This window comes from Salminus brasiliensis, chromosome 2 (genome assembly GCF_030463535.1).
Source record: "Salminus brasiliensis chromosome 2, fSalBra1.hap2, whole genome shotgun sequence".
NCBI classification, from domain to species: domain Eukaryota; kingdom Metazoa; phylum Chordata; class Actinopteri; order Characiformes; family Bryconidae; genus Salminus; species Salminus brasiliensis.
In genome coordinates, this window is record NC_132879.1 from 25,235,016 (window position 1) to 25,261,154 (window position 26,139).

The 26,139-nt window shown below is 39.0% G+C and overlaps 2 protein-coding genes across 7 annotated transcripts; both read left to right on the forward strand.

Moving 5' to 3' along the window:
• Positions 1-3,349: 3,349 nt before the first annotated feature.
• Positions 3,350-11,044, forward strand: prr5l (proline rich 5 like). Of its 6 annotated transcripts, XM_072673734.1 has the most exons (10): positions 3,350-3,571; positions 5,543-5,727; positions 5,825-5,981; positions 6,578-6,658; positions 6,910-6,958; positions 7,165-7,222; positions 7,454-7,545; positions 7,656-7,790; positions 9,212-9,332; positions 9,426-11,044. In XM_072673734.1, exons 3-10 carry the CDS (start codon positions 5,860-5,862, stop codon positions 9,815-9,817), a joined length of 1,050 nt encoding a protein of 349 aa, XP_072529835.1. In that variant the 5' UTR covers positions 3,350-3,571; positions 5,543-5,727; positions 5,825-5,859; the 3' UTR covers positions 9,818-11,044. The 6 variants fall into 6 exon arrangements, with proteins under 6 accessions (XP_072529835.1, XP_072529831.1, XP_072529834.1 ...); XM_072673730.1 differs by having other exon boundaries at positions 5,543-5,981; XM_072673733.1 differs by lacking the exon at positions 5,543-5,727.
• A 4,169-nt stretch (positions 11,045-15,213) lies between these two features.
• On the forward strand, positions 15,214-23,255 carry api5 (apoptosis inhibitor 5). Its single transcript, XM_072673736.1, has 14 exons — positions 15,214-15,476; positions 16,356-16,517; positions 16,638-16,731; positions 16,858-16,923; positions 17,103-17,254; positions 18,253-18,459; positions 18,565-18,669; positions 19,025-19,114; positions 19,225-19,403; positions 19,646-19,739; positions 19,887-19,943; positions 20,060-20,148; positions 20,275-20,417; positions 22,441-23,255. Exons 1-14 carry the CDS (start codon positions 15,405-15,407, stop codon positions 22,518-22,520), a joined length of 1,590 nt encoding a protein of 529 aa, XP_072529837.1. The 5' UTR covers positions 15,214-15,404; the 3' UTR covers positions 22,521-23,255.
• The last annotated feature ends 2,884 nt before the right edge of the window (positions 23,256-26,139 follow it).

Here is a 26,139-nt window from a genome sequence, read left to right on the forward strand (position 1 = left end):
CAGCACGACAACGACCCAAAACACACAGCCAAAGTGGTGAAGAAATGGTTAGCAGACAAAAACATTAATGTTTTGCAGTGGCCCAGCCAGAGTCCTGACTTGAATCCAATTGAGAATCTGTGGAGGGAGCTAAAGATCAGGGTGATGGCAAGGAGACCCTCGAACCTCAAAGAGTTGGAGCTCATCACTAAAAATGAATGGGCAAAAATACCAGTGGAGACATGCAAAAAGCTGGTCAGCAATTACAGGAAGCGTTTGATTGCTGTAATAGCCAATAAAGGCTTTTCTATAAATTATTGAGAAGGGTATGAATAATTTTGGACATGCCACTTTTTGTTCAAATGTGTATAAAAGCTGAGAAATATTTTTTCCCACAATGATGCCTCTTGTACATCATCGTGTTATCTCCTGGGAGATGCCTGTGTCATTTCTAGGCAAAAATATAATTTCTGGTTAAATAAAAGTAAATTTAAGTCAAACTTTGACAGGGGTATGAAATGACTGTATATATATATATATATATATATATATATATATATATATATATATATATATATATGTTGTAGCGTTGTAGTTCAAGTCACCTTTTTCTGTACTGCTAAACGTGTCTCTTGATGAGTTGCCTGAAATCTTTTAAATTAGGTGATCATATCTGGGATAAAAGTGTACGTGGATCGGTTTGGTATGTGGCTTTCTTGTTTTACACTTGTATTGAAAATTCATTGTCATATATAACATTTCATCCAAGAAAATAAAGGTGAGATGTCACTTCAGCTGTGCTGAAACCCATAGCACATTCCAGTTGGCAGCTATGCAAACTTTTACATCAACAATAAACAGAATACAAAATAAAATAACGTTATTCTAGAGGTGAGATGCTCCACCGCTTCAGCAACCTTTCCCAGAGTGCACATGATGCATTGAAATAGTAATCAAGTCAGACCGCTCCTGGCTCTTAAAGGGAAAAGTGATATTCTGATTGGTTTATTGCATGTTACACATGAATAATTTAGTGACTTGAGCATTTTGAGCCGCGCAAGCCGTACTAACACACATCCTAAATCAAGCTGCACGGTGCGCAGTTGACGGCTCACCTAAAGAACGCTAAAATAGGGTCCAAAAATGTTCTGCATAATCTTGAATTTAGAAGTAATGTCAATACTTTTACTTAAATATAATTAAGTTGAAGCTGCTCATTGGAACAGGTAAATAAAACATGCAGGATTTTAAACCTGCACTGCTAAGTTTAAAGAACATGTCCTATATAGTCCAATCAACTAGCAGAAAGGAATCCAAAGTCAAACTAGACATAAAGTCATGAGTTAAAATATTTTATTTTATTTTTTAAAAAGTTTACACTTCAGAACTCACTCCAGCACTGTTTCAATCACAGTCTTAACCTTTGGAAACATGACTAAAACTCTTCTCATTACACAGCACTTCTGCCTTTCATTTCACACAAACACCAAACTGATTATATGATACTTCAGATCTGCTTGTTTTGTGTCTGCTCTTATTGTGATAGACTTTAATGAGTCTTAAGAAACAAATGTTTTTGATGTTGCTACTGGTCCATTCATCAAAATGTTATAGTTTTATATCTACTACTACTACTACTACTATTACTAACACTCATAATAATCTCTAGGAATCTGCTCCAGGAATCTTGGGAGTGCCAGGGTGTGTCTGCCAACTGTGCCAAATGTATCTATGCGTCAGCAATGTCTTAAATGCTATAATGTTCTTGTACGTGAGTGTCGTCGCCTGTCCAAAGCTGAATGAAGGGGTCAAGTCAGTATCACTGTGACTACATCTATAACAAATATGAACAGATTAAATTGACTGAGTGGATTAAATACTATAAAAGTAAGAATGTTCCTTTTTAGTAGCAAATTTGTATTCAGTGACATCTACAGTGATCTACTAACCCATTTGACTCATTCAGAAAGCATCGGCTTTTGTGTTGTACCTTTGAATTCAGTACGCGTAAAGAAACATGCTGCAGCCTGTGGAAGAAATGCAATGAATTTCTTTTTTTTTTTTTTTGCCAGAAAGGGAAAAAAACTTTCAAAATATTTGGTGCTGGCCAGGTCAGCTGCAGAAAACAATCACAGCTGGGGAAGAGAGAAGAGCTGAACCAGGCGAGTCTCTGAACAAAAGACATGATATAAGTGATTAACAAACACACCAAAAACTAGGCTAACTTCAAAAGAAACACAGCAAAGGAATGTAATGGTACACCAGCACTTCAGAGATGACAGTTCTACAGGTCTGCGTGCAACACTGTTTGTCCAGATATGCTGTTTCACAGATAGTATGACTAAAGGTCTGCTTCTAATTTTTCTTTTGAAATCGAGGGTACTAATAAGAACCCATTGCGTATTCCAGTTGGCAGCTTTGCAAACTTTTACATCAACAATAAACAGAACACAAAATAAAATAACATTATTCTAGAGGTGAGACGCTCCAGCGCTTCAGCAACCTTTCCCAGACCGTACGCGATGCACCATTGAGGGGCCAGCACCATAGGGCTGGATTCAAAGTGTCAAAGTGTCTTAAGAAATAAATTCTTTTTAGATGTTACCTTTACGCTTAAGAAAAAAGTCAAGAAACATTGACATTCTTTAAAACTCTAACTTCCTAACTTTTCACTAATGAAATATTCTAAGAAAAATCCATACTCTCCAAAAAAATTGCTGCTATTAAATATTTTCTTAAAATTAATGATTGCCTTTGAGGTAAGCTTCTAAAATGATCCGTTTAAATACTTGAATTACTAAAATTAATGTGTAAATCAACAGGATTAGAAGCTGAGATTGCTCTTAAAGTACTGTTCGTTTCTACATAAGGAAAAGTCTCTAGCTCTACCTTGATGGTACATTACACTTGTTGGAGAACTGTTGTGGGTCATTTCATTGCATTCAGCAATAAAAGCCTCAGTGAGGTCAGGTACTAATGTTAGATCATTACAAATTTCACTCTCATTCCAGATACTGTATATTCAACGCTGCTCAATCACTCGGGAGAATAACAGTCCCACTGCTGCACAGCCCAGTTCCTGGGGCGGCTTTAGCTGCTTGTAGCTGACGCACCCAGAGCCTCCTATCCTCTACAGACTGTGCAAGCAATTGGTCCTCCTCCAGGTCACTAGAAGATCGGTACGGTTTTGGGTACATATTGTACAAAATGCCCGCATGAGGCACATTTAAAGTCCCTCTTTTTATTTTTGTGAATAAAAGAAATTAATGCCACCACCTTCACCAACACACACACACACACACACACACACACACACACACGCGCTACAAACTCCTCCCTGTAAACCCGCCCACTGCAGGCTCATGGTGGACTCGCGGGCTTTCACATCACCTCCTGATTTTCTTCACTTTCTTCTCAGGAGTCGCCCTGGTTCACGTCCTTCTTGTTTTACCAGACGTTTTAGTAAAGGTTTCTGTTCACGGCGAAGTCGAGGCAAACGCTGAAGTTTCTGAAGATGATGTGAGGGAGAAATGTCTGATATATGATCTGAAGCAGCTTCACCTTGGACCGCGACGGATTATCGGTAAGATTGGTAAGTGTGTGTGTGTGTGTGTGTGTGTGTGTGTGTGTGTGTGTGAGAGAGAGAGAGAGAGTGAGAAAGATGTGTTAGCAAGCCGCACCATGAGGAGACTGATAAAAGCGCCTTGACCGAGGACACACTCATTCCGCTGAAAGCCTCAGGTATCTTTCTTTCTTCGTGTTTTGAAGAAATCGTTTAAAACGTTAACCGTTTAAAACGAGCTCATATTGTACTCTTGAGAACCCTCTGTCATTTTGTGAAGTTTGAGTAAAAGTAATGTGCTTATCTCTGAGTGCTGTGATGCTTTCAGCATTCTTCCTGACCTTCTTGACCTTAGGTCTGAGGTCTACAAACTTTAAATAACCCTCTCCACTGTCTAATATCTGTGCTTGAAAATATAATTTCGAGTAAATATCACTTATATCTTTTTCTCTGTCCTGACTGTAGCTAGCTGTCTTATGAAACTATTAATTGCAGTGTTAATCAAGCTGAGGTTGAATCCTGTTGACCTGCACTGTTCCCAAAGCGTGTGTTGTAACGGCCATTTAGATTCAGATCAGCAACACTAATAGAAACTGCACCAGTTTCATCCACAGCTGTAAATCCTGCATGCTTAATTGCATTAGCTAACTTAACCCTCTTGAGTAGTTTCCCATGACTGAGGTCTGCAATATCACAGGACAGCAGTGGTATCTACAGACAGTCCTCCACACAATGATGGTAACTGTTACAGATCTAACAGAGCTCTAAAGCCATGTACTGGGGTGTATTACAGAGAACATATTGCGCTGGGGTGTAATAGCACGTTAAGGTGTTAATCGGTGGCCAAGCCGTAATTAAAGTGTGTCCCCAAGTCTGTCCGGAGCCCAAAAGCTGCTCATGAATCAACGGCAGTGGGAGTAAGTTCTGTTGCCCATCTTGCCGGTCTTACATGCCCATAATTAACAGATGGCAAGCGGATCTGTGTGACGTTTTCGTTCATACTCGAAGGCATAATGAGAGTAAGTTTATGTAATCAAGTGTACAGAACATTTGATTGGTTACCTTTTTAATTGAAATAAGCTGTAATGATGCCACCCAGTGCCTAATTCTTTAATACTTTAGCTGTCTGAACAATATAGCTTGTTTCATTAAAACCTAAATGTTATTCCTTTCTGTCATCTGAAGGAATACTCTAGCTTTTTTCAACCTCCTCTGATTACCAATAATAATGATTAGGACTATCACATAGTATAATAAATTATACTGCTGTCAGTTTTGTTGACTAGCAGTTAGTTTGTGGTTAGAACATCAGATCGGGACAGTCTACCAAAAACACATTTATAGAAGCCAGTGGTGTTTTGAGTCAACAGGTGTTTTACAGTACAAGGAAGTTATTTTCTGTGGTAAGTAACTGTATGATGTGCATGTGACAGATGCACAGCAATATATATATATATATATATATATATATATATATATATATATATATATATATATATATATATATATATATATATATATATATTTCTGTGTGGACTAGATCATTTGAAACAGTAAAATTATTGATAGAATTGGGACACAGTGTGATAAACCTTTATTTTGGGGCTCATAAGCTGGTGTCAGATGTGTGTGGGCCAGAGCTGCAATGTGGCAAGGAGGGGCACAGCCTGGTTATGTGTGAGCAGTATGGCCTGAGTCAGAAATCTACAGCATATTCATTGACCATGCATGCATGTGTTAAGGAGGCAGCTGTTGTCATTTTCACATGCACCAGTAGCATCAGATGTTATTAACTGACTCTTATTCTGTGGTCAACTGCATCAGTTTCCGACACTTGCTGCGCACTGACTCAATAGGTTGATAATTTTAGATATTTAAGCAGTGCCGTGTGCCATAGACGTCAGTAGTGTGTGTGTTTGCGCGCGTGCATGCGTTTCGCTTTTTTTTTTTTTTTTTCTTTTTAAAGGTGACAGCATTGCGTGTTGTTTTCATGCTTCTCAGAAACACACAGTTATGCAGAGGTTGGGCAGGAAGTTTAAAGACTACAGGCCAAAGGAAGTCAGCTCTGCTGCATAGGAGCTCTATGCGGCTTTCAGAATGACACACAAGCATCTTTTTGAGTCAGCACAGAGACGTACTGTGTAAACACCACCCGTCTTAAAATCTACATACTCACTTTCTCTCACGTAAGCACTCTTTCATGTCACATATGAGGAAGTTCTATGTAGAGCATGTCCTCACGTATTGTCATTGACTTGTCCATCTCACTCATCCGCTCTGCAGTTCTTCTGTTATCTGGTGGGCTTCACTCTCACTGCATGATGGGATCTTTTCGGCGGCACAGGCCTCGCTTCATGAGCTCACCGGTGCTTTCAGACCTGGCCCGCTTTCATGCCAGCTCACCGGCTCTGCAACTCTCTAATGCAAGTGTGTGGAACAGGTCAGATTCTTCAGATACACCGATGTGTTCAAACTTGTCATTTTTCTGTGATTTTGGAAAGTTTACTTTTTTTCCCTCTGTTCATAAAGTCACATTTTTTTTCTACAGCATCTACCTGTATATATTCTGTCTATATTATCATTTAATCCACATCTGTAAAATAGCTTTGATATAAAGAACTGAGACTACTGCTTCCTGTGTGCATATATGTTTAAAAAAAAAAACACACAGTAGACCACAGCTTTTTGCCCTCTTTATTTCCTTCTGGAAACGGCTGCCACTGCCCCTCTTTCAGGAAGTGTGGAGCAGGATGTTATTCAGATGTGGTTCAGGGCAGAACAGGGACTGTCAGCAAGCTTTGAGACTTTGACTTCGGAAACGGAAATGTACATAAATACACGTTCAGTCTGCACCACAGAAAGAATTTACGCTTGGATGAATTGGTTAAGAGAAAAAAAGTTTTCTTGAGGATGTTGAACATTTGTGTATGCAATTATAACTTTGTTTTACATACCTTTTTTATAGTAACAAAGTGAAACAGCAAGAGAGCATACTCCATTCCTTTTCTTGAGGCTGATTCATTTGATGTTTTACAGTGTCCAAACTGCTGTCATCAAAGTATTCCAAGGAGGAGGACTTCAGAACAATGAACTGTACAGTCTGAATGAAAGCATTAGGTAGGAAAAACTATCCAAGATAAAACTAAGCTCTGGATTAACAGCTAACCCAGCACTTTGCTTCAGTTTCTAGTTGCAATTTGAGAGGTTTTGGGTCAGAAAGTCTGGCCAGCATTTGTAAGCATATGATTCACTCAGTTCGTTTAAACTAAACCAGGCCAGATCTGAACCAGACCTTCATATAAAAGCCATTTTAGACATTGTCCTGCATGATAGGATGACTTCAGCTTGTTGCATCTGTGTGTTCTCAGGTGGCTTCAAAGGACAGAATTGGGTTCCTTCATCACTGAGTACTTTCAGGTGATTTGTCATCACTGCACAAAAAGTCTGCAAGAAAAAAAAAATCATAAATGAAAGCACTGAACCAGCAGTTGACTGGTGACAAATTCACTAATTCAAATTTGTTTATTTTAGGAATATCAAAAAATCAACATAAATGCTCATGCATTAAAATGTTTGCATGTTTTATTAAATGCTTTTACTTTTCTTTTTCAATATTTACATAGGACCAACTCCTGACCAAAGGCCTGGCACATATACTGGAGAAAATTCAGAATCATGAGGGTAAGTGCTGAAATATGTAGCTTTATATATGTGCTTATTATAAAGTATTGTCATAATTTTTAGAATGGTCTAAGTATAGTGATCTAAGTAAATATAAAGCAAAGAAAGGCTGTACGATTTAATGATGAGTACCCCCAGGACCATACATGCTCTAGTCTGGGCAAACTGTCGTGTAGTTGGGTGTAATATGAGCTGAGACTCCTTCTTTTTTCCACCCTTTTTTCTGCCCAGATGAAAACTGGCTCCAAGCTTTGTCTGAGATGTGGGTAGCATTTTTCACTGAGATCCTGCCAACGCTCCAAGCCATATTCTGTCCTGTACAGGTAACTGAGCAGTGTCATTCACCATGCATGTGATTAGTCAGTGCCAGTTCACAGACAATGTGACCAATTGTTCTGTGTGTGTGTGCCTCTGTGTATGCGCTCATGTGCAGGGCCAAGAACTGACGGTGAGGCAGATGGCTTTGCTCGGATTTAGAGACCTTGTCTTGATGAAACTTCCTTTGGAGAACATGCTGCAAACAGCTTCTTACCCTCCTGCTATAATACAGATGCTGCTCATACTACAGGTGATGATTTCACTATACTGGACCTTAATTCACTTGTAGAACATTGTGATTATTTGTAGATGATGGCTCCAAAATGCTCTTGATCATAAAAGGCAGTTTACCAGCCCCTAATTACGCTGAAGCAGGCTAAAATGTAATTTCTGCAATCTAACCCAATACCACACTCTGTCCATGTGTGGGAGACACTGGCTTATAGTTGTTTGCTGACATACAAAGAGTTACAGCAAGTAAGGTTGTAAAGGGTTCTACAATGCATGTAGGTGACCCCATAATCTCAGGTCACTATCATTGTTACTATATATTCAGTTCTTTGAAGCATCCTTGTGAAAGTGTCAGGCGATCCAGGTCTTTTGTAAAATATTTTGTTACAAAGGCCAGAGGCACACTGACCAGAATAAGTGGACGAGGATGAGTCCCCTCACATGTTCACACACAGGCTTAGACTGTACCCTTAGCAAAAAGTCAGTTACCAATTTTAACACAGTTATATTGTAATGTAATGAAACTTAAAGGTGCTAGTATGAAAGACTAAACTACATAAAGGTAGTCTAATAAAGAATTTGTTACATGCAACTAACATACCATGACCCTCAAACACTTGTCAAGTCAAGTCGTCAAATTTATTTGTATAGCGCTTTTTACAACTGTTGTCGTCACAAAGCAGCTTTACATAATTTGTACTTAATAAAGAACAGAGACAGAGAAGAAAGAAGGAATAACACTTGTCTCTTCATTGAAAACTAAAGACCTAATTATGTAACAGTATTTACTTATATTTACACTATTCACAAGATATACATACAATACTTTAGGAACGTATATAACTTAACACTAGTTCATTAGGAGAAGGACTGGTTGGGGCGAGTGTCGTGGTTATTGACACGCGGTAGCTGTGGGACCACATCGCAGCACTCTAGGCAGGACACTAGGCTGACTGAGTGCTAGGGTCAAGATGTTAACCCAGCCAACCAGCTACAGTGTCATTTTAGAGGCAGTTATCACAAAACAATAATTGCCTACACTACATGGCTCCTGTGAGCTGTTGCAGGATGTAAATCAGAGCCCACACACACATAAACACACATTTTTTTTAAGAATTGCATGTCCAAGTCAAGAACATTTAGGAACAATTTAGGAAGACATTAGGTCAGATTTAATATATAGTAAAATTAGCATATTTGTTTCATAACAGGGCTGTTCATGTGTGCCTAAAACCACATCTGAGCATTTCTAGCCCCAACCAAAGTCACATACTTACTATTTATACATCAAAACACTAACCAATTGCAGTACCCAATAAATGCTTTATATGATGCCGTAACTATAAGAATGAGTAACTTTTTTTTTCCTCTTTTTTGCCTCCCTTTCTTTTTCTTCTTCTTCTTTTTTTTTTTTTTTTTTTTTTTTTTTTTTAAATACAGGGCATTCATGAGTCTAGTGGGCCTAGTAAAGAGTACTACCTTCTGGAGAGACTAGTGGATATGGTGATTTCCCCCTACCTGAGTAACTACCTCTACATTAGTCACAGAGACTCCTCTTCGGGTAAGCTTCAGCCTTTGCAGCACCGAACTTGTCATTGCTACGGCAAAACAGCATGGTCTTTCTAAATGTGACCTGTCCTTCTTACTTTCACAGCAGAGTGTCATTTGGAACAGTCCAACTTGTCATCCTCGATGCACTTTGGCCAGCCAGAGATCACGGTCACACCCTTTGTTCCAGAGTCATTGCTGGCGCCTCTCGTCGAGCATGAAGGTGAGGCTTATTTGGAGAGGACCGGAGGCATTCGACGGCACACAGTTGCTAACATTCACTCGGACATCCAGCTTCTCTCCATCACAAACAGAATGCACATTGGTGATGAAAATGATGATGATGATGATGATGATGATGATAATGATGACAGTGGGAGTGGCCAAGGGATTAAGTCATTCTCCAGTGAACCAGTAATACTGGACCCGCGATCAGCTGCATCTGTGTCATTGAGACGCCAGAGCCCTGCACACATGAGCTGTGAATTGAGAAGCTGAAGTGTCATAATGGACTAGGGAGTACCCTAAAGGTGCCTACCAAGTGTAACATTGATCCAGAGTGGTCTGCTTATTAGTCCCACTGTGTAAGAAACAAATCGTCTCACTCCGTGACTAACCGGGACTGCAGGTATTGTCATTAATAATGGAATCGTATGAAGCATCAGAGCAGTCCAGTGGAATAGCATTCCTGCTGATCTCCTTGTGGAGTTTGTGTATAAGTGGACCCTACAGGTGTTTTAAGTGTACGATTCTGGACACACATTTGCACAAATACTGATTTTCTTATCAAGTGTACTCTAAAATCGAACTAAACAGTGGGCAGTAGAAAGTTTCATCCAAATAAAGAACTACTCTTACATTTCTGAAACAGATTCTAAAATACAACATAATCTGCATACATAAACGGTTATTATTCAGTACAGTTGCTGAATAGTTATTATAATAATAATAATAATATTAAAATGCAGCTGAACGTTTAAAGCATGAGGAAAGGGACTACATAAACAGCTAAAAAGAACAAAGAATTAGTTCAGTCACCTCCTGTGCAGCTCTCTAAGAAGCATGCTTGTTTCTTCTGTGGAAACGGCAAAGCTGTGTGGAATTTCAGCCCTGCTGAGCTAAAAGAGTTTACATAGCTGCAATGGGGCAGGGGTGTACAGCTTGTGCTGGCTGGCCAGGATTCAGGACAGTTTGCTGACTTTTTTTCCTCTCTGTGCTCTGACAAGACAACTGAACTTTATAATTAATTAAAGGAATGGTTCAATTGGTAATACTAAGTCTACTAATCACACATGAAAGCAAATATCCGACTGTTGGCATTGGGAAATTGACATTGACATTGTCCTAATTGTTAGATCCTGGCTTACTTTCAGTGTTCGCTTGTATAGTTGAGCCATTCCTGTAACTGACAAGTTGAATCAAATGTGCTTGAGTAGAAAAACGAGCAAACTGGACTCCGAACTGGAGTTGTGCACCCCTACAGTGAGGTATTATTCCTTACTGAGCCTTCAGCTGTATGGGATTATGAACTTAACTTCACTGCCTTACACTTTTCTTTTTTCACAACCTTTTATTTACACTATCTGCAGGGAAATGGTGATTTTATGTAAAGATTTGTTTTGGGTTTGACTTATAATTACATGTGAATTTCTTATTTTGTGACATTGTATTCAGTAATGTGTACAGTGTTATCATTTTACTATTAAAATAAACAACCAAAATAAAGCTTTGAGTCCTTTTGTAGTTCTCTGGTCTGATTAGTAATCAGTTGTAGTGAGGAAGGCTATTTTGTCATCTGTATTGCTGATCATTGATGTAACACCCTCTTGTTCGTATGCAAAAGCTACTGTCGTTAACACACTTTTCTGGTCAGTGTTACAGCACATAGCAGTGGATTAGCACTGGTTTGTAAAAGACACTCACAAGAGGGGGGTTGTTTCCTTCAGGACTACAACCAAACCTTGTTTCCATGTAGTATTCTTAGAATAGATAAGGAGTTAAGAAGCTTTAGGGGCCATATTTGAATGCTGATCCCCTCCAGGAAAGTGTGTGTGGCAGCATTGAAGAATCTGACCCAGTGGGAGGTAAAGGTGCTCTTAAAGGACATTAGACCCGTAGGTAAGAGGGCATACTAGCGGGTAATGGAGTTCAGTGCAGTACGATAGTTATTAAATGAAGGATTCTGGCTGTGGGAAATCGGTAGTAAATGATTGCTATTAACTGCAGATGCAGTCAATGTCAAAGGATCACTAGTGCCAACTGGAGTTAGGAGTTTAAAGGCTTTACATTATGAAGTCAAATCTCTGAGCTCTGATGATCCACCACAGACACAAAACAGTGATCTTCTTAAAGTACAGCTGAGCCCCCTGCCTCCATTGCCCCACTAGGATTCAGTCAGACGCATTGCTTTAATCAAATATGGTGGTATCTACTAAAGCCAAAAGGGTACACTGCTGATAGTTACTTAGCTTTGTTTCAAAACTATGTGGAATTCTACCCTTATTAAAGACTACAAGTACACAACAGTCAAAAAAAGTTTTATTGTATTTAAGTAATCCACACTTTCAGTAGAGACATACTTGCTGTTAGGTAATGGCAATCTGACTCACTTGGACTTATTTGTAGCTTTATTAGAATAAAGTCAATTACAAACCTGAGTTATAGCAGCTCTACAAAACATTTAACATTCTGTAACCCACTATAGCCTCTTCAAATTTACTAACAGGAAAAAGAAGGACTTCCATCCAGGCTCTGGCCTGAATACCCAAAATACCCCAAGTTCACAAGCATGCACATTTGAATGCCTGAATGTCTGCTAAATAAAACCTGATGGGCGTGTTCTTTTCCAGGCAGAAAATGTTAGTGTTTAAAATGCCACACTGAGTTATACTGAGGGAATTTGAAGGCCTCTGCATTTCAGAGCTACAATCTTTGCATTAGTAAAGTAGACAACATCTATAAATGTTTACAGTTATAATTTGGCTATGAAAAAATATCTTAATCTTACTCTAAAATTAGTTAGTCAGTATTTTCCACTCAAAACATTAAAGCATTGTCACTTGTGCTTTCTTGTTTTCCCTTTATTGTTAGCTATTGCTCCATATTTATGAATGTTCATATGATCATTTTAGTCATATATCACTGCATAAACTACTCTGATATTACCAAAAAGTAGTAGTCAAAAACAATCCTCGGATCACAATATTGAGAGAAGAAGAAGAAGAGAGTGAGAAGAATATGTAGAGAAGTCAGGCAGAGCACTCAGAAAAGAAGTGTAGCAATGAAACTACGTCTGCTGCTAGACTTCTAGCTCTTTGGTGTTACAGTGACATCTCATGGAGGAACAGACACTGAAAGAAGAAAGTTTTAATGCTGGGGAAGCCTAGCTTACGTCACCCAAAAAGCATATTCAAGATAAGCAGAACAGGAAAGCAGATCACCCAAACATCTAAAGGTCAACAAAAGAATCCTCCTGACATTTAAAAATGAGAAGTATTACAACCATCTCATAATATTTGTCTGTATAAATGTTACTTTTTCTTGAAATTATGTACAATGTCCTAGTGACTATTTGTATTTTCAAACAAATGTCAAACGAACATCACATCAGAACTGTATTCACCACTAGGTGAAGCACTAGCAACACGTCCTTGTGTATGGAAAGCAGTTTTAGGGCTTAAAATCGTTATGAAATAATGATGTTGAAAGATGGTCCTTATTCCTGCAAAAAATACATATACATATTATCTGCATTTTTGAAGTTGAGATGTAAACAACAGATGTGGTGCAACAGATAAAACCACTAGCTGCCAGGGAGCTATTACACCATGTGGAAGACCAGGGTTTGATTCCCAGTCTGGGTGCGCTACACCAATAAAAGTCCTTGGGCAAGACTCGTAACACTGCATTAGCCCACTTCTGTAAGTTGCTCTGGATAAGAGCGTCAGCTAAATGCTATAAATATAAACATAGTAATTGAGGGTGGTTTCGAGTCCACAGTAGAGAAACCTTCAAGACTCTGATTTCTTTATAATGTTGGTGATGGGACACAAATAATGTAGACATTTTATTTGGTATCCACAATGGCCAGCAAAGCTATGCGCCTTTTGATTGTCTTCTGAAAATGCAATGTTGAAGATGGAAAAACGTTTTTTTTTTTTTTTTTTGTGGGAACTCATTTTTTTGCACAACTTGCTGTATGTGATCTGGCACCTTTCATGGATGTAAAATTTAAATAAAACAACGTATCGGCAAACATATTCATAACAATTTTGTGTGATTGATTTCTATGATCAGCACCACTCACATTGACTCACATTGTCTACATCTCTGTTTAGAAAACTATGCAGAAATCAAAGGAATTCCACTTTTAATCCACAGCGTGATATCTGATATCAGGAGCTCATATATCTGATATCAGGAGCTCATATATCTAATATCAGGAGCTCATATATCTAATATCAGGAGCTCATAGATCTGATATCAGGAGCTCATATATCTGATATCAGGAGCTCATATATCTGATATCAGGAGCTTATATATCTGATATCAGGAGCTTATATATCTAATATCAGGAGCTCATATATCTGATATCAGGAGCTTATATATCTAATATCAGGAGCTCATATATCTGATATCAGGAGCTTATATATCTAATATCAGGAGCTCATATATCTGATATCAGGAGCTTATATATCTAATATCAGGAGCTCATATATCTGATATCAGGAGCTCATTTATCTGATATCAGGAGCTCATATATCTGATATCAGGAGCTCATATATCTGATATCAGGAGCTTATATATCTGATATCAGGAGCTCATATATCTGATATCAGGAGCTCATATATCTGATTTCAGGAGCTCATATATCTGATATCAGGGGCTCATATATCTGATATCAGGAGCTCATATATCTGATATCAGGAGTTTATATATCTGATATCAGGAGCTCATATATCTGATATCAGGAGCTCATATATCTGATATCAGGTGCTTATATATCTAATATCAGGATCATATATCTGATATCTGGAGCTTATATATCTGATATCAGGAGCTCATATATCTGATATCAGGGGCTCATATATCTGATATCAGGAGCTCATATATCTGATATCAGGAGCTCATATATCTGATATCAGGAGTTTATATATCTGATATCAGGAGCTCATATATCTGATATCTGGAGCTTATATATCTGATATCAGGTGCTTATATATCTAATATCAGGATCATATATCTATATATAACATATATATAATGTTGAGTAAGTAAAATGTTAAGTACATGAAATGTAACACAGAAAAGCAAAATTACATAATTAATAATGTTCTTTTTACTTAACAGCTTATTAAGATATTCCTATAGCCAGTAACAGTCAATTAATTTAAAGGAAAATAAAAATTGTATTATTATGTTTTTAACTTTAATAATAACAAATAAAAGGTAAAGATAACACTTTGACATTGAGGTTTTAAGCTGGTTGTGGCTTAAAAGGGATTTCTCTCTAATGAAAATGTAATTGTATAAAGTCAATTGTAACATTTTAATCTGTTTTTTATCTATTTTATAAAAACATTAAAAAATTAAGATTAAAATAAAAAATTTCGTCCATTAACGTGAACTGGAAAAAGTGTGAACATGAATTCATATTAAAGTGAACTGAACTAAGATAAAATGTCATTATTACTAGCTAGTAAATGTCTGTTAATGTTGGGATCTGTGTTTCTAGTGAGACCAGTGACCTTTTTGCTGCTTGTATTTCTGAGCTGAAGGAACGGGAGTGTTTGGGGTCACTCCTCCTACAGTAGGGGGCGATATACCGGCCTCGGTGCTCTCTGTCTGTGATACCCGGCCCAGCGGAACAACTTCACTTTCATCTCCGCGCATGAGAGCAGCAGAGGCGGGCTGACCGATCTGACTGGGGCACGCCGGATTTCTGGTGCTCTGTTCTTCATTTGCTCGAAAGTCTGATGTTGGAAGAGCTTTAGAAAGTACCGGGTTCGTTTCGCGCTGACGGGGAGGGCTTTCAGCAGCCGTAGTCCGTGTTTGTTTGACTATCCTTGCAGTCCTAGTCGCGCAGATGGCGGCCACCGTTGAGGAGCTGTACCGTAACTATGGGATTCTCGCAGACGCCAAAGAGGATCTGAGCAAGGTTTGGACTTCAGATTAATCCTGTTGAAAACGCGAATACGCGGCAGAACGATGCAGTTCATGGTGCTGGACGGTGGTTAATCAACACTGCGGTATTTTACGGAAATCCACAGCTTCGCTATTGTCGAGGCCTACTACTACTACTACTGCTGCTGCTACTGCTACTACTACTGCTGCTGCTGCTGCTAATGCTAATTCGGCTAAGCTAGCTACTGTTGTTGAGCCTCCGTGTCGCCTGTAGTCCAGACAGACGACTGAGCTGGGGTTTGTTTAGTCAGGCTCGGAAAGTCTTTCAACCAAATACCTCGCTACCTAAATTTTGTTGGTAAAAAAAAATGTGAAATGATATTTCTTAAGCATAGAAACCATGTATGTAGAATAACGGACATGGTTATTTTAGCAGTAGAGGCGCGGGCGTCACTGGCGCTGTTGCTTAGTCCGTTCACTCAGTTTAATTAATCGCTCATTCTGCTTTGAGGGGACACTTTAGTAAAACAGAGGAGCAATTTATTATACAAAAAAAAACTATTTATACAATTTAGAAAACCGTTTTTTTAATCAAGGGAATTAGTGTCGAGTCTAACAGCCAGTGGGATGCAGCTACATAATCTGTTACAGACTCTATTATTGTTGTTGTTGTTGACAAAAGGTGATACATGAGCATCAGTGTTTCGAACAAGGCTTTGTAACTTACATATGGAAAAATATCAAATTGCATACACAGTGTAATGTTTTTACTTTAACAGTTTTTGTTTATTCTTAATGTCATGCTTAAAATAACTACAGAAACTGTGTATGTGCAGTGGTATTATAAAATGATTCTATAAAAGTCTTTTTAATTTGTCTTTTTCGTGTAATTTTGCTTTTTGTGTGATTTCAGCATAAAGATGCCTACCAGGTTATTCTGGATGGTGTAAAAGGAGGCCCAAAGGAGAAGCGATTGGCTGCACAGTTTATTCCCAAATTCTTCAGCAGTTTTCCAGAACTTGCAGACGCAGCAATTAATGCACAGTTGGACTTGTGTGAGGATGAAGATGTTTCGGTACGGCATCATCTGAAGCGATTTTTCTCTGGTTCCAGATTTCTAAAAGGACACTTTTCACTGTTGTTGTTGATGCCAACAATTGTGTAAGTTTATTTGCTCTGTGTTTGTCCATTGTAGATTCGCAGACAGGCCATTAAAGAGCTACCACGCTTTGCTGCTGGGGAAAATTTACCCAGAGTTGCAGACATCCTCACACAGCTACTGCAAACAGGTATTGCACAGAAGTCTTGAAACCCTGTGGTTTCTACTGGCCTAATCTTTTTTTTTTTTTTTGGGGGGGGGGTGTCTGTATTTGTGTGTTGTGTAACTTATAAAATGTATTTCTCCTCCTATCCAGATGATTCTGCAGAGTTCAACCAAGTAAACACTGCGTTAATCTCCATATTCAAAATTGATGCAAAAGGTAATTATCCTTGAGACATCATGTTTTGGTCCTAGTTTCAGAAGATGTAAGCATTTGAAGTGGAATAACAAGCTAATCAGTGTACATTTTTAATGGTGTTATAATCTGGTCTGGGTCTTTGTTTTGACTGTCATGAAGGTAAAACATATACCAACTTGCCCAACATCATTGTTTTATAGGGACACTTGGAGGCCTGTTTAGCCAGATTCTGCAAGGAGAGGACGTTGTACGAGAGAGGGCAATAAAATTCCTCTCCACCAAGCTGAAGACGATGCCAGACGACACCATGACCAAGGAGGTGGAGGACTACATCTTTACTGAGACTAAAAAGGTATGGTTTTAAAGCAATTAATCATAATGTACATTTGGTTAATCAATTATCCAATGTAGTTGATATTTAGAATCACTTGAAGTAGACACACTCAGGCCTGATTACTTCCAAAATCTGTTATTTTTAAGCATAGCTTAAATACTCTCCAGTGAAGTGAGGCAGGTTAGGAGATCAACAAGTTGCACACAATTCCTCAATTAACATTCCTAAAAGATAGTTTGTTAGTTATCAAAACATGTTCAGGCAATAAAAGGCTAGTCATTTTAAAGCCGAATAACCATTTACACCATTATCTCTACATAATGAAACTGAGAACCGTTAAGAATTTTCCCAAAAGTTGCTGACCTACCAGAACTCGTTAAAAAGTGCAGCAAAGACCCCTCCAGGTTTCACAAAAGAACCCAGACAAACATCTGTGGAGATACAGGCCTCACTCGCCTCCTATAAACCTAAAGGAGCATTAAAAAAATAACTCTACTCTTATTTGCCAAGAAAACAAACATGTTAATGAACCCCACGTTCTGTGGACTGATGGGGGAGGGCTCTTTTCATGCTTTACCTAAAACTAACAGCCTTATACAATACCAACAATGTTGTGGTGGTAGGTGTGATGTAAGTATGCTTTACTGCTTTGGGGCCTGAATGACTTGCCATGAATTCTGCCCTCTATTCAGAAAATTCTGCATGGTCAACAGTCTATGATTGGAAACTCAAACACAGTTGTGTTTTGCGTCAAGATAGTGAAACTGCATTCAAGTAGTTCTGAAGACGAGTGAGCGACAGTTCCTCAATGTAAAAGGGGCTTTCCTTCAGTTATTGGAAACCCTAGGTTGCAATTGTTGCTGCTACAAGTGGCACAGCCTGTTAAGATCCGGGGGCTGTTACTTTTCCACATGGACAAGATAAACTTTTATCCTTTGGTAAATGAAATGAAAATTCCACATTTTTCAAGTAAGATTTATCTATGATTCATCTTCTCTTGTACTTGTGTGTTGCAGGTACTGGAGGATGTGACTGGAGAAGAGTTTGTGCTGCTCATGCGGGTACTGTCTGGCCTAAAGTGCTTGCAGACAGTTAGTGGGAGGCAACAGCTTGTTGAACTTGTGGTGGAACAGGCCTTCCTGGAGCAAGCCCTCAACCCTGCTGACACCGACAGTGTGGATCGTCTCTTGCAGTGCACACGTCAAGCTCTGCCACTCTTTTCGGTGTGTTATATTACAGATTGTCCATCGTACTATAATATATATGTTTACACATACACACACACATGACATTACACTTGTTTTACTTTGACCTTATTTTATCTGCAGAAAAATGTGCATTCCACTCGATTTGTGACCTACTTCTGTGAACATGTTCTGCCAAACCTCAGCATGCTTACCAGTCCTGTGGCAGAACTGGACATCCAGCTTGAAGTAAGTGATTTCTGGAAAATCAACTTTTCAGTCATTTAAAATGATCAGAGCATGCTAGCTGATGTTAAACCAACACCAGTAAGCCATATGATAATGTATCAGTAAATGTCAATATTTATTCACTATTTGTGTTACAATGTTTCCATTTTATAAAACCAATAAACCACTAGTACCAGTTTAAATAACAAACACGAATTGGTCCACTTGAAGTAGGCTGTGGTTGCAATGTCCCAACACAGCAAGGACTTATTTTATGTGAGCCCTTAATTTTGTCAGTCATGAACATATGCCATACAACATGCACATAGCTTTTTTTAAACCAGGTATAATAAAAATCCCTTGTTTATTTTTAAAGGTCCTGAAGCTGTTGGCTGAGATGAGCCCATTCTGTGGTGATATGGACAAGCTGGAGGCCAACCTCATGATGCTTTTTGAAAAGCTACTGGTAAAATCTCACTCAGTTGTAGACTCGAACTGCAAAACTTTAGGGTTCATTTTCAGACTTCAGTCAATTTTGGATTCAAATTGAAAGATTTTTTTCTCCATCGTGTTTAGGAGTTCATGCCCCTGCCTCCTGAGGAAGAGAATGGGGAAAATGCTGTGAGTGAAGAACCCAAGCTCCAGTTCAGCTATGTGGAGTGCCTGCTCTTCAGCTTCCACCAACTCGGCAAAAAACTACCAGACTTTCTTATTGACAAGATCAATGCTGAGAAGTTAAAGGATTTCAAGATCAGGCAAGTATCTTTGTGAGATAGTCCTAGATGAGTAGTTCCCAACCCTGTGGTTTAATCCACCTACCCACTTTGTCATTTTTGTGTTGATTTACACTTGAGTCATCACTAACTAACCGTCAACCACTTCTTGAGAAGAATGGTGCAGTGTACTTGGTCAACTTAAAATAAGACATTGTTTGGAAGACTTGCACAGGGGTAAAGTAACATGGTTTTTAATCTTACTCATTTCATTGGATCCACAGACTACAGTACTTTGCACGAGGTTTGCAAGTATACATCCGGCAGCTCCGTGTGGCGTTGCAGGGCAAAACTGGTGATGCACTGAAGACAGAAGAGGTATGTTCATGCAGTTGTTCAGGTCAAACAATATGGTTCTAATTACCCCTATTCAGGAATTATTGCTTTTAAATTGAAAAGGAAGATATTTACTAAACCATGGTGGTGATGTTCATGTGTGTTGTTTTTTTTTCTTTCTTCCTAAAGAATAAAATCAAAGTTGTGGCTCTGAAAATCACCAACAACATCAACGTCCTAATCAAGGTAACTTTGAAAGTTAGGAAGATTTGAATTGTTGCGAGAGTATTGAGAATAATTAAGACTTAAACAAAAAAAATCAACACATTAATGTTTACATGCTTACTTTTATGTCTTTCCAGGATCTCTTCCACAATCCTCCATCCTACAAAAGCACAATCACCCTGTCTTGGAAACCAGTGCAGAAAACTGATGCAGCAGCTGTGGTGGGGTAAGCATCTCATACTAGCTATTGAATCCTCAATGTTTTGATCAGTTTCCGGTCATGAAGTTATTAGAACATCTTTTCATTGCTTAGTGAATCATCTTTGTCTGAGTCCTCTGTTGTGTCTTGTAGGCAGAAGCGCTCATCTGGAGAGGACACTGATACAGGATCACTTGGAGGAAAGAAGGTCTCTCCATTGCCTAGGAGAGATGCCCGGCAAATATACAACCCTCCCAGTGGAAAATATAGTGCTACCATCGGAAACTTCTCTTACGGTGAGTTTAATGTTGTGGATAGTGGTGTTTCACTGTGATGTCACTGTGGTGCGCTGAATATACCCCTTACTAAGCAATAAATGCTGTACATCTTGCTGTGTTTTGTGTAGTTTAAAGAGAATGCTAGCTCCTTATCTATGTCGGAGTCTGTTTGTCTAGATTTTGTAGGCCTTTCTTCCCACCGAACTTTATCTTTTGGTAATGGGGTGAAACGTGCAAATGTGGGGCGAACTGCGAAATGTTTGGCAGCATTGCAATCTTGAATTTAGGGCGCACTTCTCAGCGGCTAAGTAGCACTGACTCTGGGAGAAGTCATCTTTAGATGTACCTGAGAATCGGTGGTTTTGGCAAGATTTCATTGTTAAATACATTACAGTTGGTTATAGTTAAGGTAAACTTACAAAGGAAGTTACTTTTGCATTATTAATTTTAGTCCTTTTCACTAGCCTCAAACTATTATATTGCTATATTAAAGTACAGTTTATGGTCAAAAGTATTGGGCCACCTGCTCATTCATAGTTTCTTCTAATTAGCCATTTTGTTCTTTTTACCTATTAAAAAAAAAAAAAAGCTTATCCTGTTATTAATGGCATAACTGTCTCTACTGTCCAGGGTTCTGTTAATTGCATTGTTGTAAGGATTTGATTGCATTCAGCAACAAGTGTCAGTGAGGTCAGGATGATCACCACACCACATCCTCTACAACTCATCTCAAAAGTATTGGGTGGAGCCTTGTCATTCCAGAGCACACAGTTCCACTGCTCCCCAGCTCAATGCTGGGTGGCTTTATAAACCTTCAGCCCACACCTGGCATTAGGCATGGTGCGAATAGGTTCATGTTTATCTGCTCCAAAGAGTCCTATTCAGTGGTTGTACCTTGAAAGTAGCTGAAGGCATTCATTAAAAGGGGTGTCCACAAACATTTAAACATTGTGTATGCAACTACATACATCTATTATTTATAGATGGGAACACTATGCTTCTTTTCAGGCTCAAAATTGGCATTTAACAACATGTTCAAAATCCAGATTGAGCAGCAACTGATTGAGTGCTAGTCTGCTAGAATGTTTTTGCTATGAATTTGTGTGATGCCAAATGTAGTAGAAGTTTGACCTGAAATTGAATCTGAAATCTGATTATTTACTCCACTTTTAGTGACAATGCTTGAGTTTCTGAGACTGTGTTCAACTGCATGTGCCTTTGCATGCTAGTTAGTCAGCTGTTTTGAAAGTGAATCTAAAAATATAAATTTTACAAACCCCAAAACAGTTTATTCAGTTTGAAATAAAATGTTAGGATTTTATGATGGAAATTCACAGTAGCAAAAATCGAATTTCTAATCGCCGGATTCTTTGTGGCCGTTTAAGACCATGCTGTTATTATTCATGGCAGCATAAACAGCCACAAGCGAGTAGGCCAGATTTTTTTTTTCAGGCAGTTGTCCAATATCGAAGTGTGATCTCAGATTACAGTGTGAAGTAGGATTCAGCCTGGACAGGCTCTTGTAATTGCGGTGGCGAGTGTGTTTGTGACGAACGCAACGATGAACTTGGGGACAATACTAACTCTAAGTGCCAGGACGTTTATCGATTTCTACAAAAACTCTCAAACCATGTTGCCTTGATGTTTGCATAAAAATACCAGGAGAATGGTTCAGTGAAGAATGGAATAAACATGGTTCATCACTGACTGCACAGACAATTGAGCAGTTGAGACATGTTTATATCCAGTGTGCTTTAGTTTACAACTGAAGATGCTAGGATAATGTTGAGGAACCCAAGGCTTTGATTGTCCCTAATCTAATCCTAGTTTTGCACTGCAGCGTAATAAGCATTTAGGGTCTGTTAAAAAGGGCATCCCCACATCCAAGGAATAAGCCGAACTGAGCCAAACCAAGCAAAACATTCCAAAACAAATGCTTCCACGTTTATATCACTAGTTTGTGAGTAAGACGTGGAAGACAGGGTTGTATTTAAAGATGTGTGAGGTGGTGAATTGTGTGTAACAGATCTTGTGCTTGCAGAGCAAAGAGGTGGATTCAGAGGTGGCCGGGGTCGAGGCTTTGGAGGAAGAGGAAACAGAAGTCGTGGCCGGATCTACTGAAGAGGGACTGCTGCATTTCTACACATCCACACACATTTGCAGGACTGCCACATGCCAACATCTCCACTGTTTTGAAAGCATCAGCCTTGTTAGTCTATCCACTTTCCACTGTGCTCTGTCCATCCATGGTTTTGCTAGTTTGTGGTTTTCTTTTTTTTTCTCAGAATGTAGTTCTTGGATATTATGCTACATTTCCCCTCCCAGAAGAGCATTTGTCATTTTTTTTTTTTGGTGGTTTTTCTTTGTGGAACAAAACACTGCAGGGGTGTACTTTTGGATTGTTTTTTTGTATGGTGACACATCCTTTGTACTTTTTTTAACCATATAGATTTTCAGCGCTTTTGTTGGATAAATTGTCTTCACATGACTTTGTAAAATACAGTTGTGCTTTCCCTCTGCATTTTATTATAAACTAGTCAAATTCCTTGTCATTGTTTGGTAGTTTTTGAAGATAGATATTTAAGTTTGTACCAAATCTACTTTTATGCCTTATGTTTGGGCATTGCTTAATTTTTGCTAAATATGTTAAAAGAAAAGATAGCATTTTAGTGATGTACATCATTACAGATGATGGCTTCCTTAACTTGCATCCATTAGAGAAATTTCAGTGACTACATCAGAGACTTTTTACATCACTTTTAAAGTTCGGGTTTGATTTCGGACCATTTTCTGCATGCATATTTTACAGCAGTTTGAAGTTATTTAAGTGTTTTGGATTAAAAAAAAGTCAATCAATTGTCAGTGCCATTTTTTGCAAGCAAGCTTAGTTTAACTGAATCTTTCTTGGGTACCTGTTTAGGGCATTGTTCTTTGTGTGTGTGGGGTTTAATTGTCTTGATCCAGTTCATTCCTCAGCTCTTTTGATACAGAGCAGATAAACATCAGAGCAACATATATCCAAATTCTTAAATACATTGCATAATGGAGTATGTGTACAGGGAAACACTGTTAAGTAGCAAAAGTATTTTAACGGTAGCGTTAAACTATCCTGGTTTGTGGGGGGGGGGTTTGTTTTGTTTTTTAATACAATCTAAAGTTACTGGGTTAGAAAGAAAGCCTGCAGCCACAGCAGCATGATAATGTTTAGGAGAAATCCACTTTTTAATAAAGTAAGAAAGTTTAGTTACATACATTTCAGTATTTATGGCTAGATTTAGGTATGGGTTAGATTAGAGTTAGGGCTAGCACAAATAAAAAGCCCCCTGGATTGGGTTTAGCCATTGACTTCAGTCACCCTGCCGCTTACACTCCTAAGATTTCTCTACAAGCTACAAACATTTACAGATCATCCAGAATATTAAAACTGTCTTCCAATTGTGTTGGTTACCCTCATACTACCAAGAAGCTATTTTGATTCATCAAGGCATGGACTCCACAACAACCTGTGGTATCTAGCACAAAGATGTTATCAGCAGGTCCTGTAAGTTGTGAGGTAGGGACTCCAGGATTCGCATCAATGAGCCTTGGGCACCCATGACACTGTCACCGCTTTTGGTAGCATCCTGGAAACACCCCACAAGCCCTGATGTTTTAGAGATGCCCTGACCCCTTCGTTCCCCACCCCACCTCATTCCCCAATTCCTAAACTCATCTTAAAAGCACTGGATGGAGCACCCTCATTTCAGAGAACACAGTTGCACTGCTCTGCAGCTCAATATTGCATGGCTTTATATAGCTGTCATGAGTCCTATTCTGTTGGCAGTAGTTCAAGTTTATTTGTCATCTGCACAACATGTCAGGGCATTATATTGTCAGGATTATATTAAATAAATACAAAATATACACAAAGACAGAAGGGATTTGTAGAAATTCTGTGATAGTACTTCTCTACAGGGGGACTAGACAAGCTGTGTCAGCAATGGGTGCAACCTAAAGTAGCTGAATGCATTCATTAGAAGGTCTAACTAGCCATTGTTCAGCTGTCAGCGGTTTCAGTTTTATAGTTGGTTAAAAGTGTGATCTGAAGTTGCTGTCTAGAAATGAAGTGTTCCTGCATGCTTTGCCATTGGAGTGATGAGCCACCACAACTCGTGTCATATGCACGTCTCCATGTTCTACAATTTCATTATACCTGCTATTCTACATTTCACTACTGCCCTGCTTTTCTTCGACTTAGTGCTAGTCTTTGTGAATTTGCCATACAGCTGAGCCCATAGGAGCTGTCTGACCACACATTTACTTAACTCCAGATTTGTGTCCACCTGTTGCATACTGCATATTTCGCCCAACCACCTAATTAGAGGTACAAAAGTTTCACAGAAACATACAAAATGTAGAAAATCAACCAGGATGAATACATTTCCACAGCAATGTGCAGGAAACAGTGATACACTGTTTGATCCGTAGAGTTTTAAATGAAATGTGATATAATGTGATGCATTCTAAAGCACATCACTGGACATCAAGTCAAGTCAAGTCAAGTGGGTTTTATTGTCATTTCAACTACATACAGAGTACACAGTGAAACGAAACAACGTTCCTCCAGGACCATGGTGCAACATAGACAGTGCATACAAAACACAAGTGCAACACAAACAAACAAGTGCGGACAGACAACACAACACAATACAGACAGAGAATAATAAATAATTGGCGGTAGTGTGCAAATTCTGCAGTGTGTAATAAATATTGAGTCCAGTGAGGTAGTAAAGTTATTAGTGCAAATGCTATGTGCAAAAAAAGCTTCCCATTTTATCTGGGGTAAATGGTTGGAGAGAGAGAGAGAGAGAGAGAGAGAGAGAGCATGTAACAGAGAAGACATCAGTTCAGAAGTTGAGTTGAGTTGAGTTGAGAAGTCTGATGGCTTGGGGGAAGAAGCTGTTGCAGAGTCTGGTCGTGTTGGACCGGATGCTGCGGTACCTTCTTCCTGATGGCAGGAGGGAGAACAGTCTGTGTGAAGGGTGGGTGGAGTCATCCACAATGCTGGTTGCTTTGCGGATGCAGCGGGCAGTGTAAATGTCCATGACGGAGGGGAGGGAGACTCCGATGATCCTCTCAGCTGTCCTCACAATGAAGCATACAGCATATAATATATAACCATACAGAAAACACTCACCTCTCTATAGAGAGGTATAAATAATGTATACAGTTTGAGTCGAGGACGAGAAACGGCGGCCTGCCTTCAGGTACGTGGCCCTGTGTGACCCCTGATTTTATGTAGTGCTAGTATGGAAACGTTGCTGCTCTCGCCACTAGATGGCCACCCAAGCCCACACACCACGAACTGCCTCTCTTTTATTGGTAAGAACACATGCTATATATATATTTGTTTGTTTGTTTGTTTGTTTCAGACAAAACTATGCACCATTTGCTCTTTTTTTTTACGCTTTTTTATTCTCGTTTTATTAGAGTTACAGACGGAGAGTTAGCACATTGTACTAAACGAAGCCGCTAGATTTGTGTTTGCGTCCATTAGTTATCTATGAAATTACCTCAATTCGCTGATTAGCCTTTTTTTTAAACTGTTCCTTTATCAATGTTTATTCTGTTGGTATTTATGTCTATCGATAGACATTCAGGTTTGTGTGTCTAACTTTCCCTGTGGAGACTCTCAGGGCTGTAGGTGGCGCTGTTGTCCTGCTTGTCTTTCCCCTTCGGCGCTCGTGACAAAGGTATTTCC

Excerpts from the sequence above, each read along its gene's own strand:
- prr5l (XM_072673730.1), top strand. The coding sequence starts at position 5,773 with ATGTCCTCACGTATTGTCATTGACTTGTCCATCTCACTCATCCGCTCT. Across the intron at positions 7,791-9,211 it reads AGATGCTGCTCATACTACAG|GGCATTCATGAGTCTAGTGG; the intron begins GTGATGATTTCA and ends TTTTAAATACAG. Across the intron at positions 9,333-9,425 it reads TCACAGAGACTCCTCTTCGG|CAGAGTGTCATTTGGAACAG; the intron begins GTAAGCTTCAGC and ends TTACTTTCACAG.
- api5 (XM_072673736.1), top strand. The coding sequence starts at position 15,405 with ATGGCGGCCACCGTTGAGGAGCTGTACCGTAACTATGGGATTCTCGCA. Across the intron at positions 19,115-19,224 it reads TGCTTTTTGAAAAGCTACTG|GAGTTCATGCCCCTGCCTCC; the intron begins GTAAAATCTCAC and ends CATCGTGTTTAG. Across the intron at positions 19,740-19,886 it reads ATGCACTGAAGACAGAAGAG|AATAAAATCAAAGTTGTGGC; the intron begins GTATGTTCATGC and ends TTCTTCCTAAAG.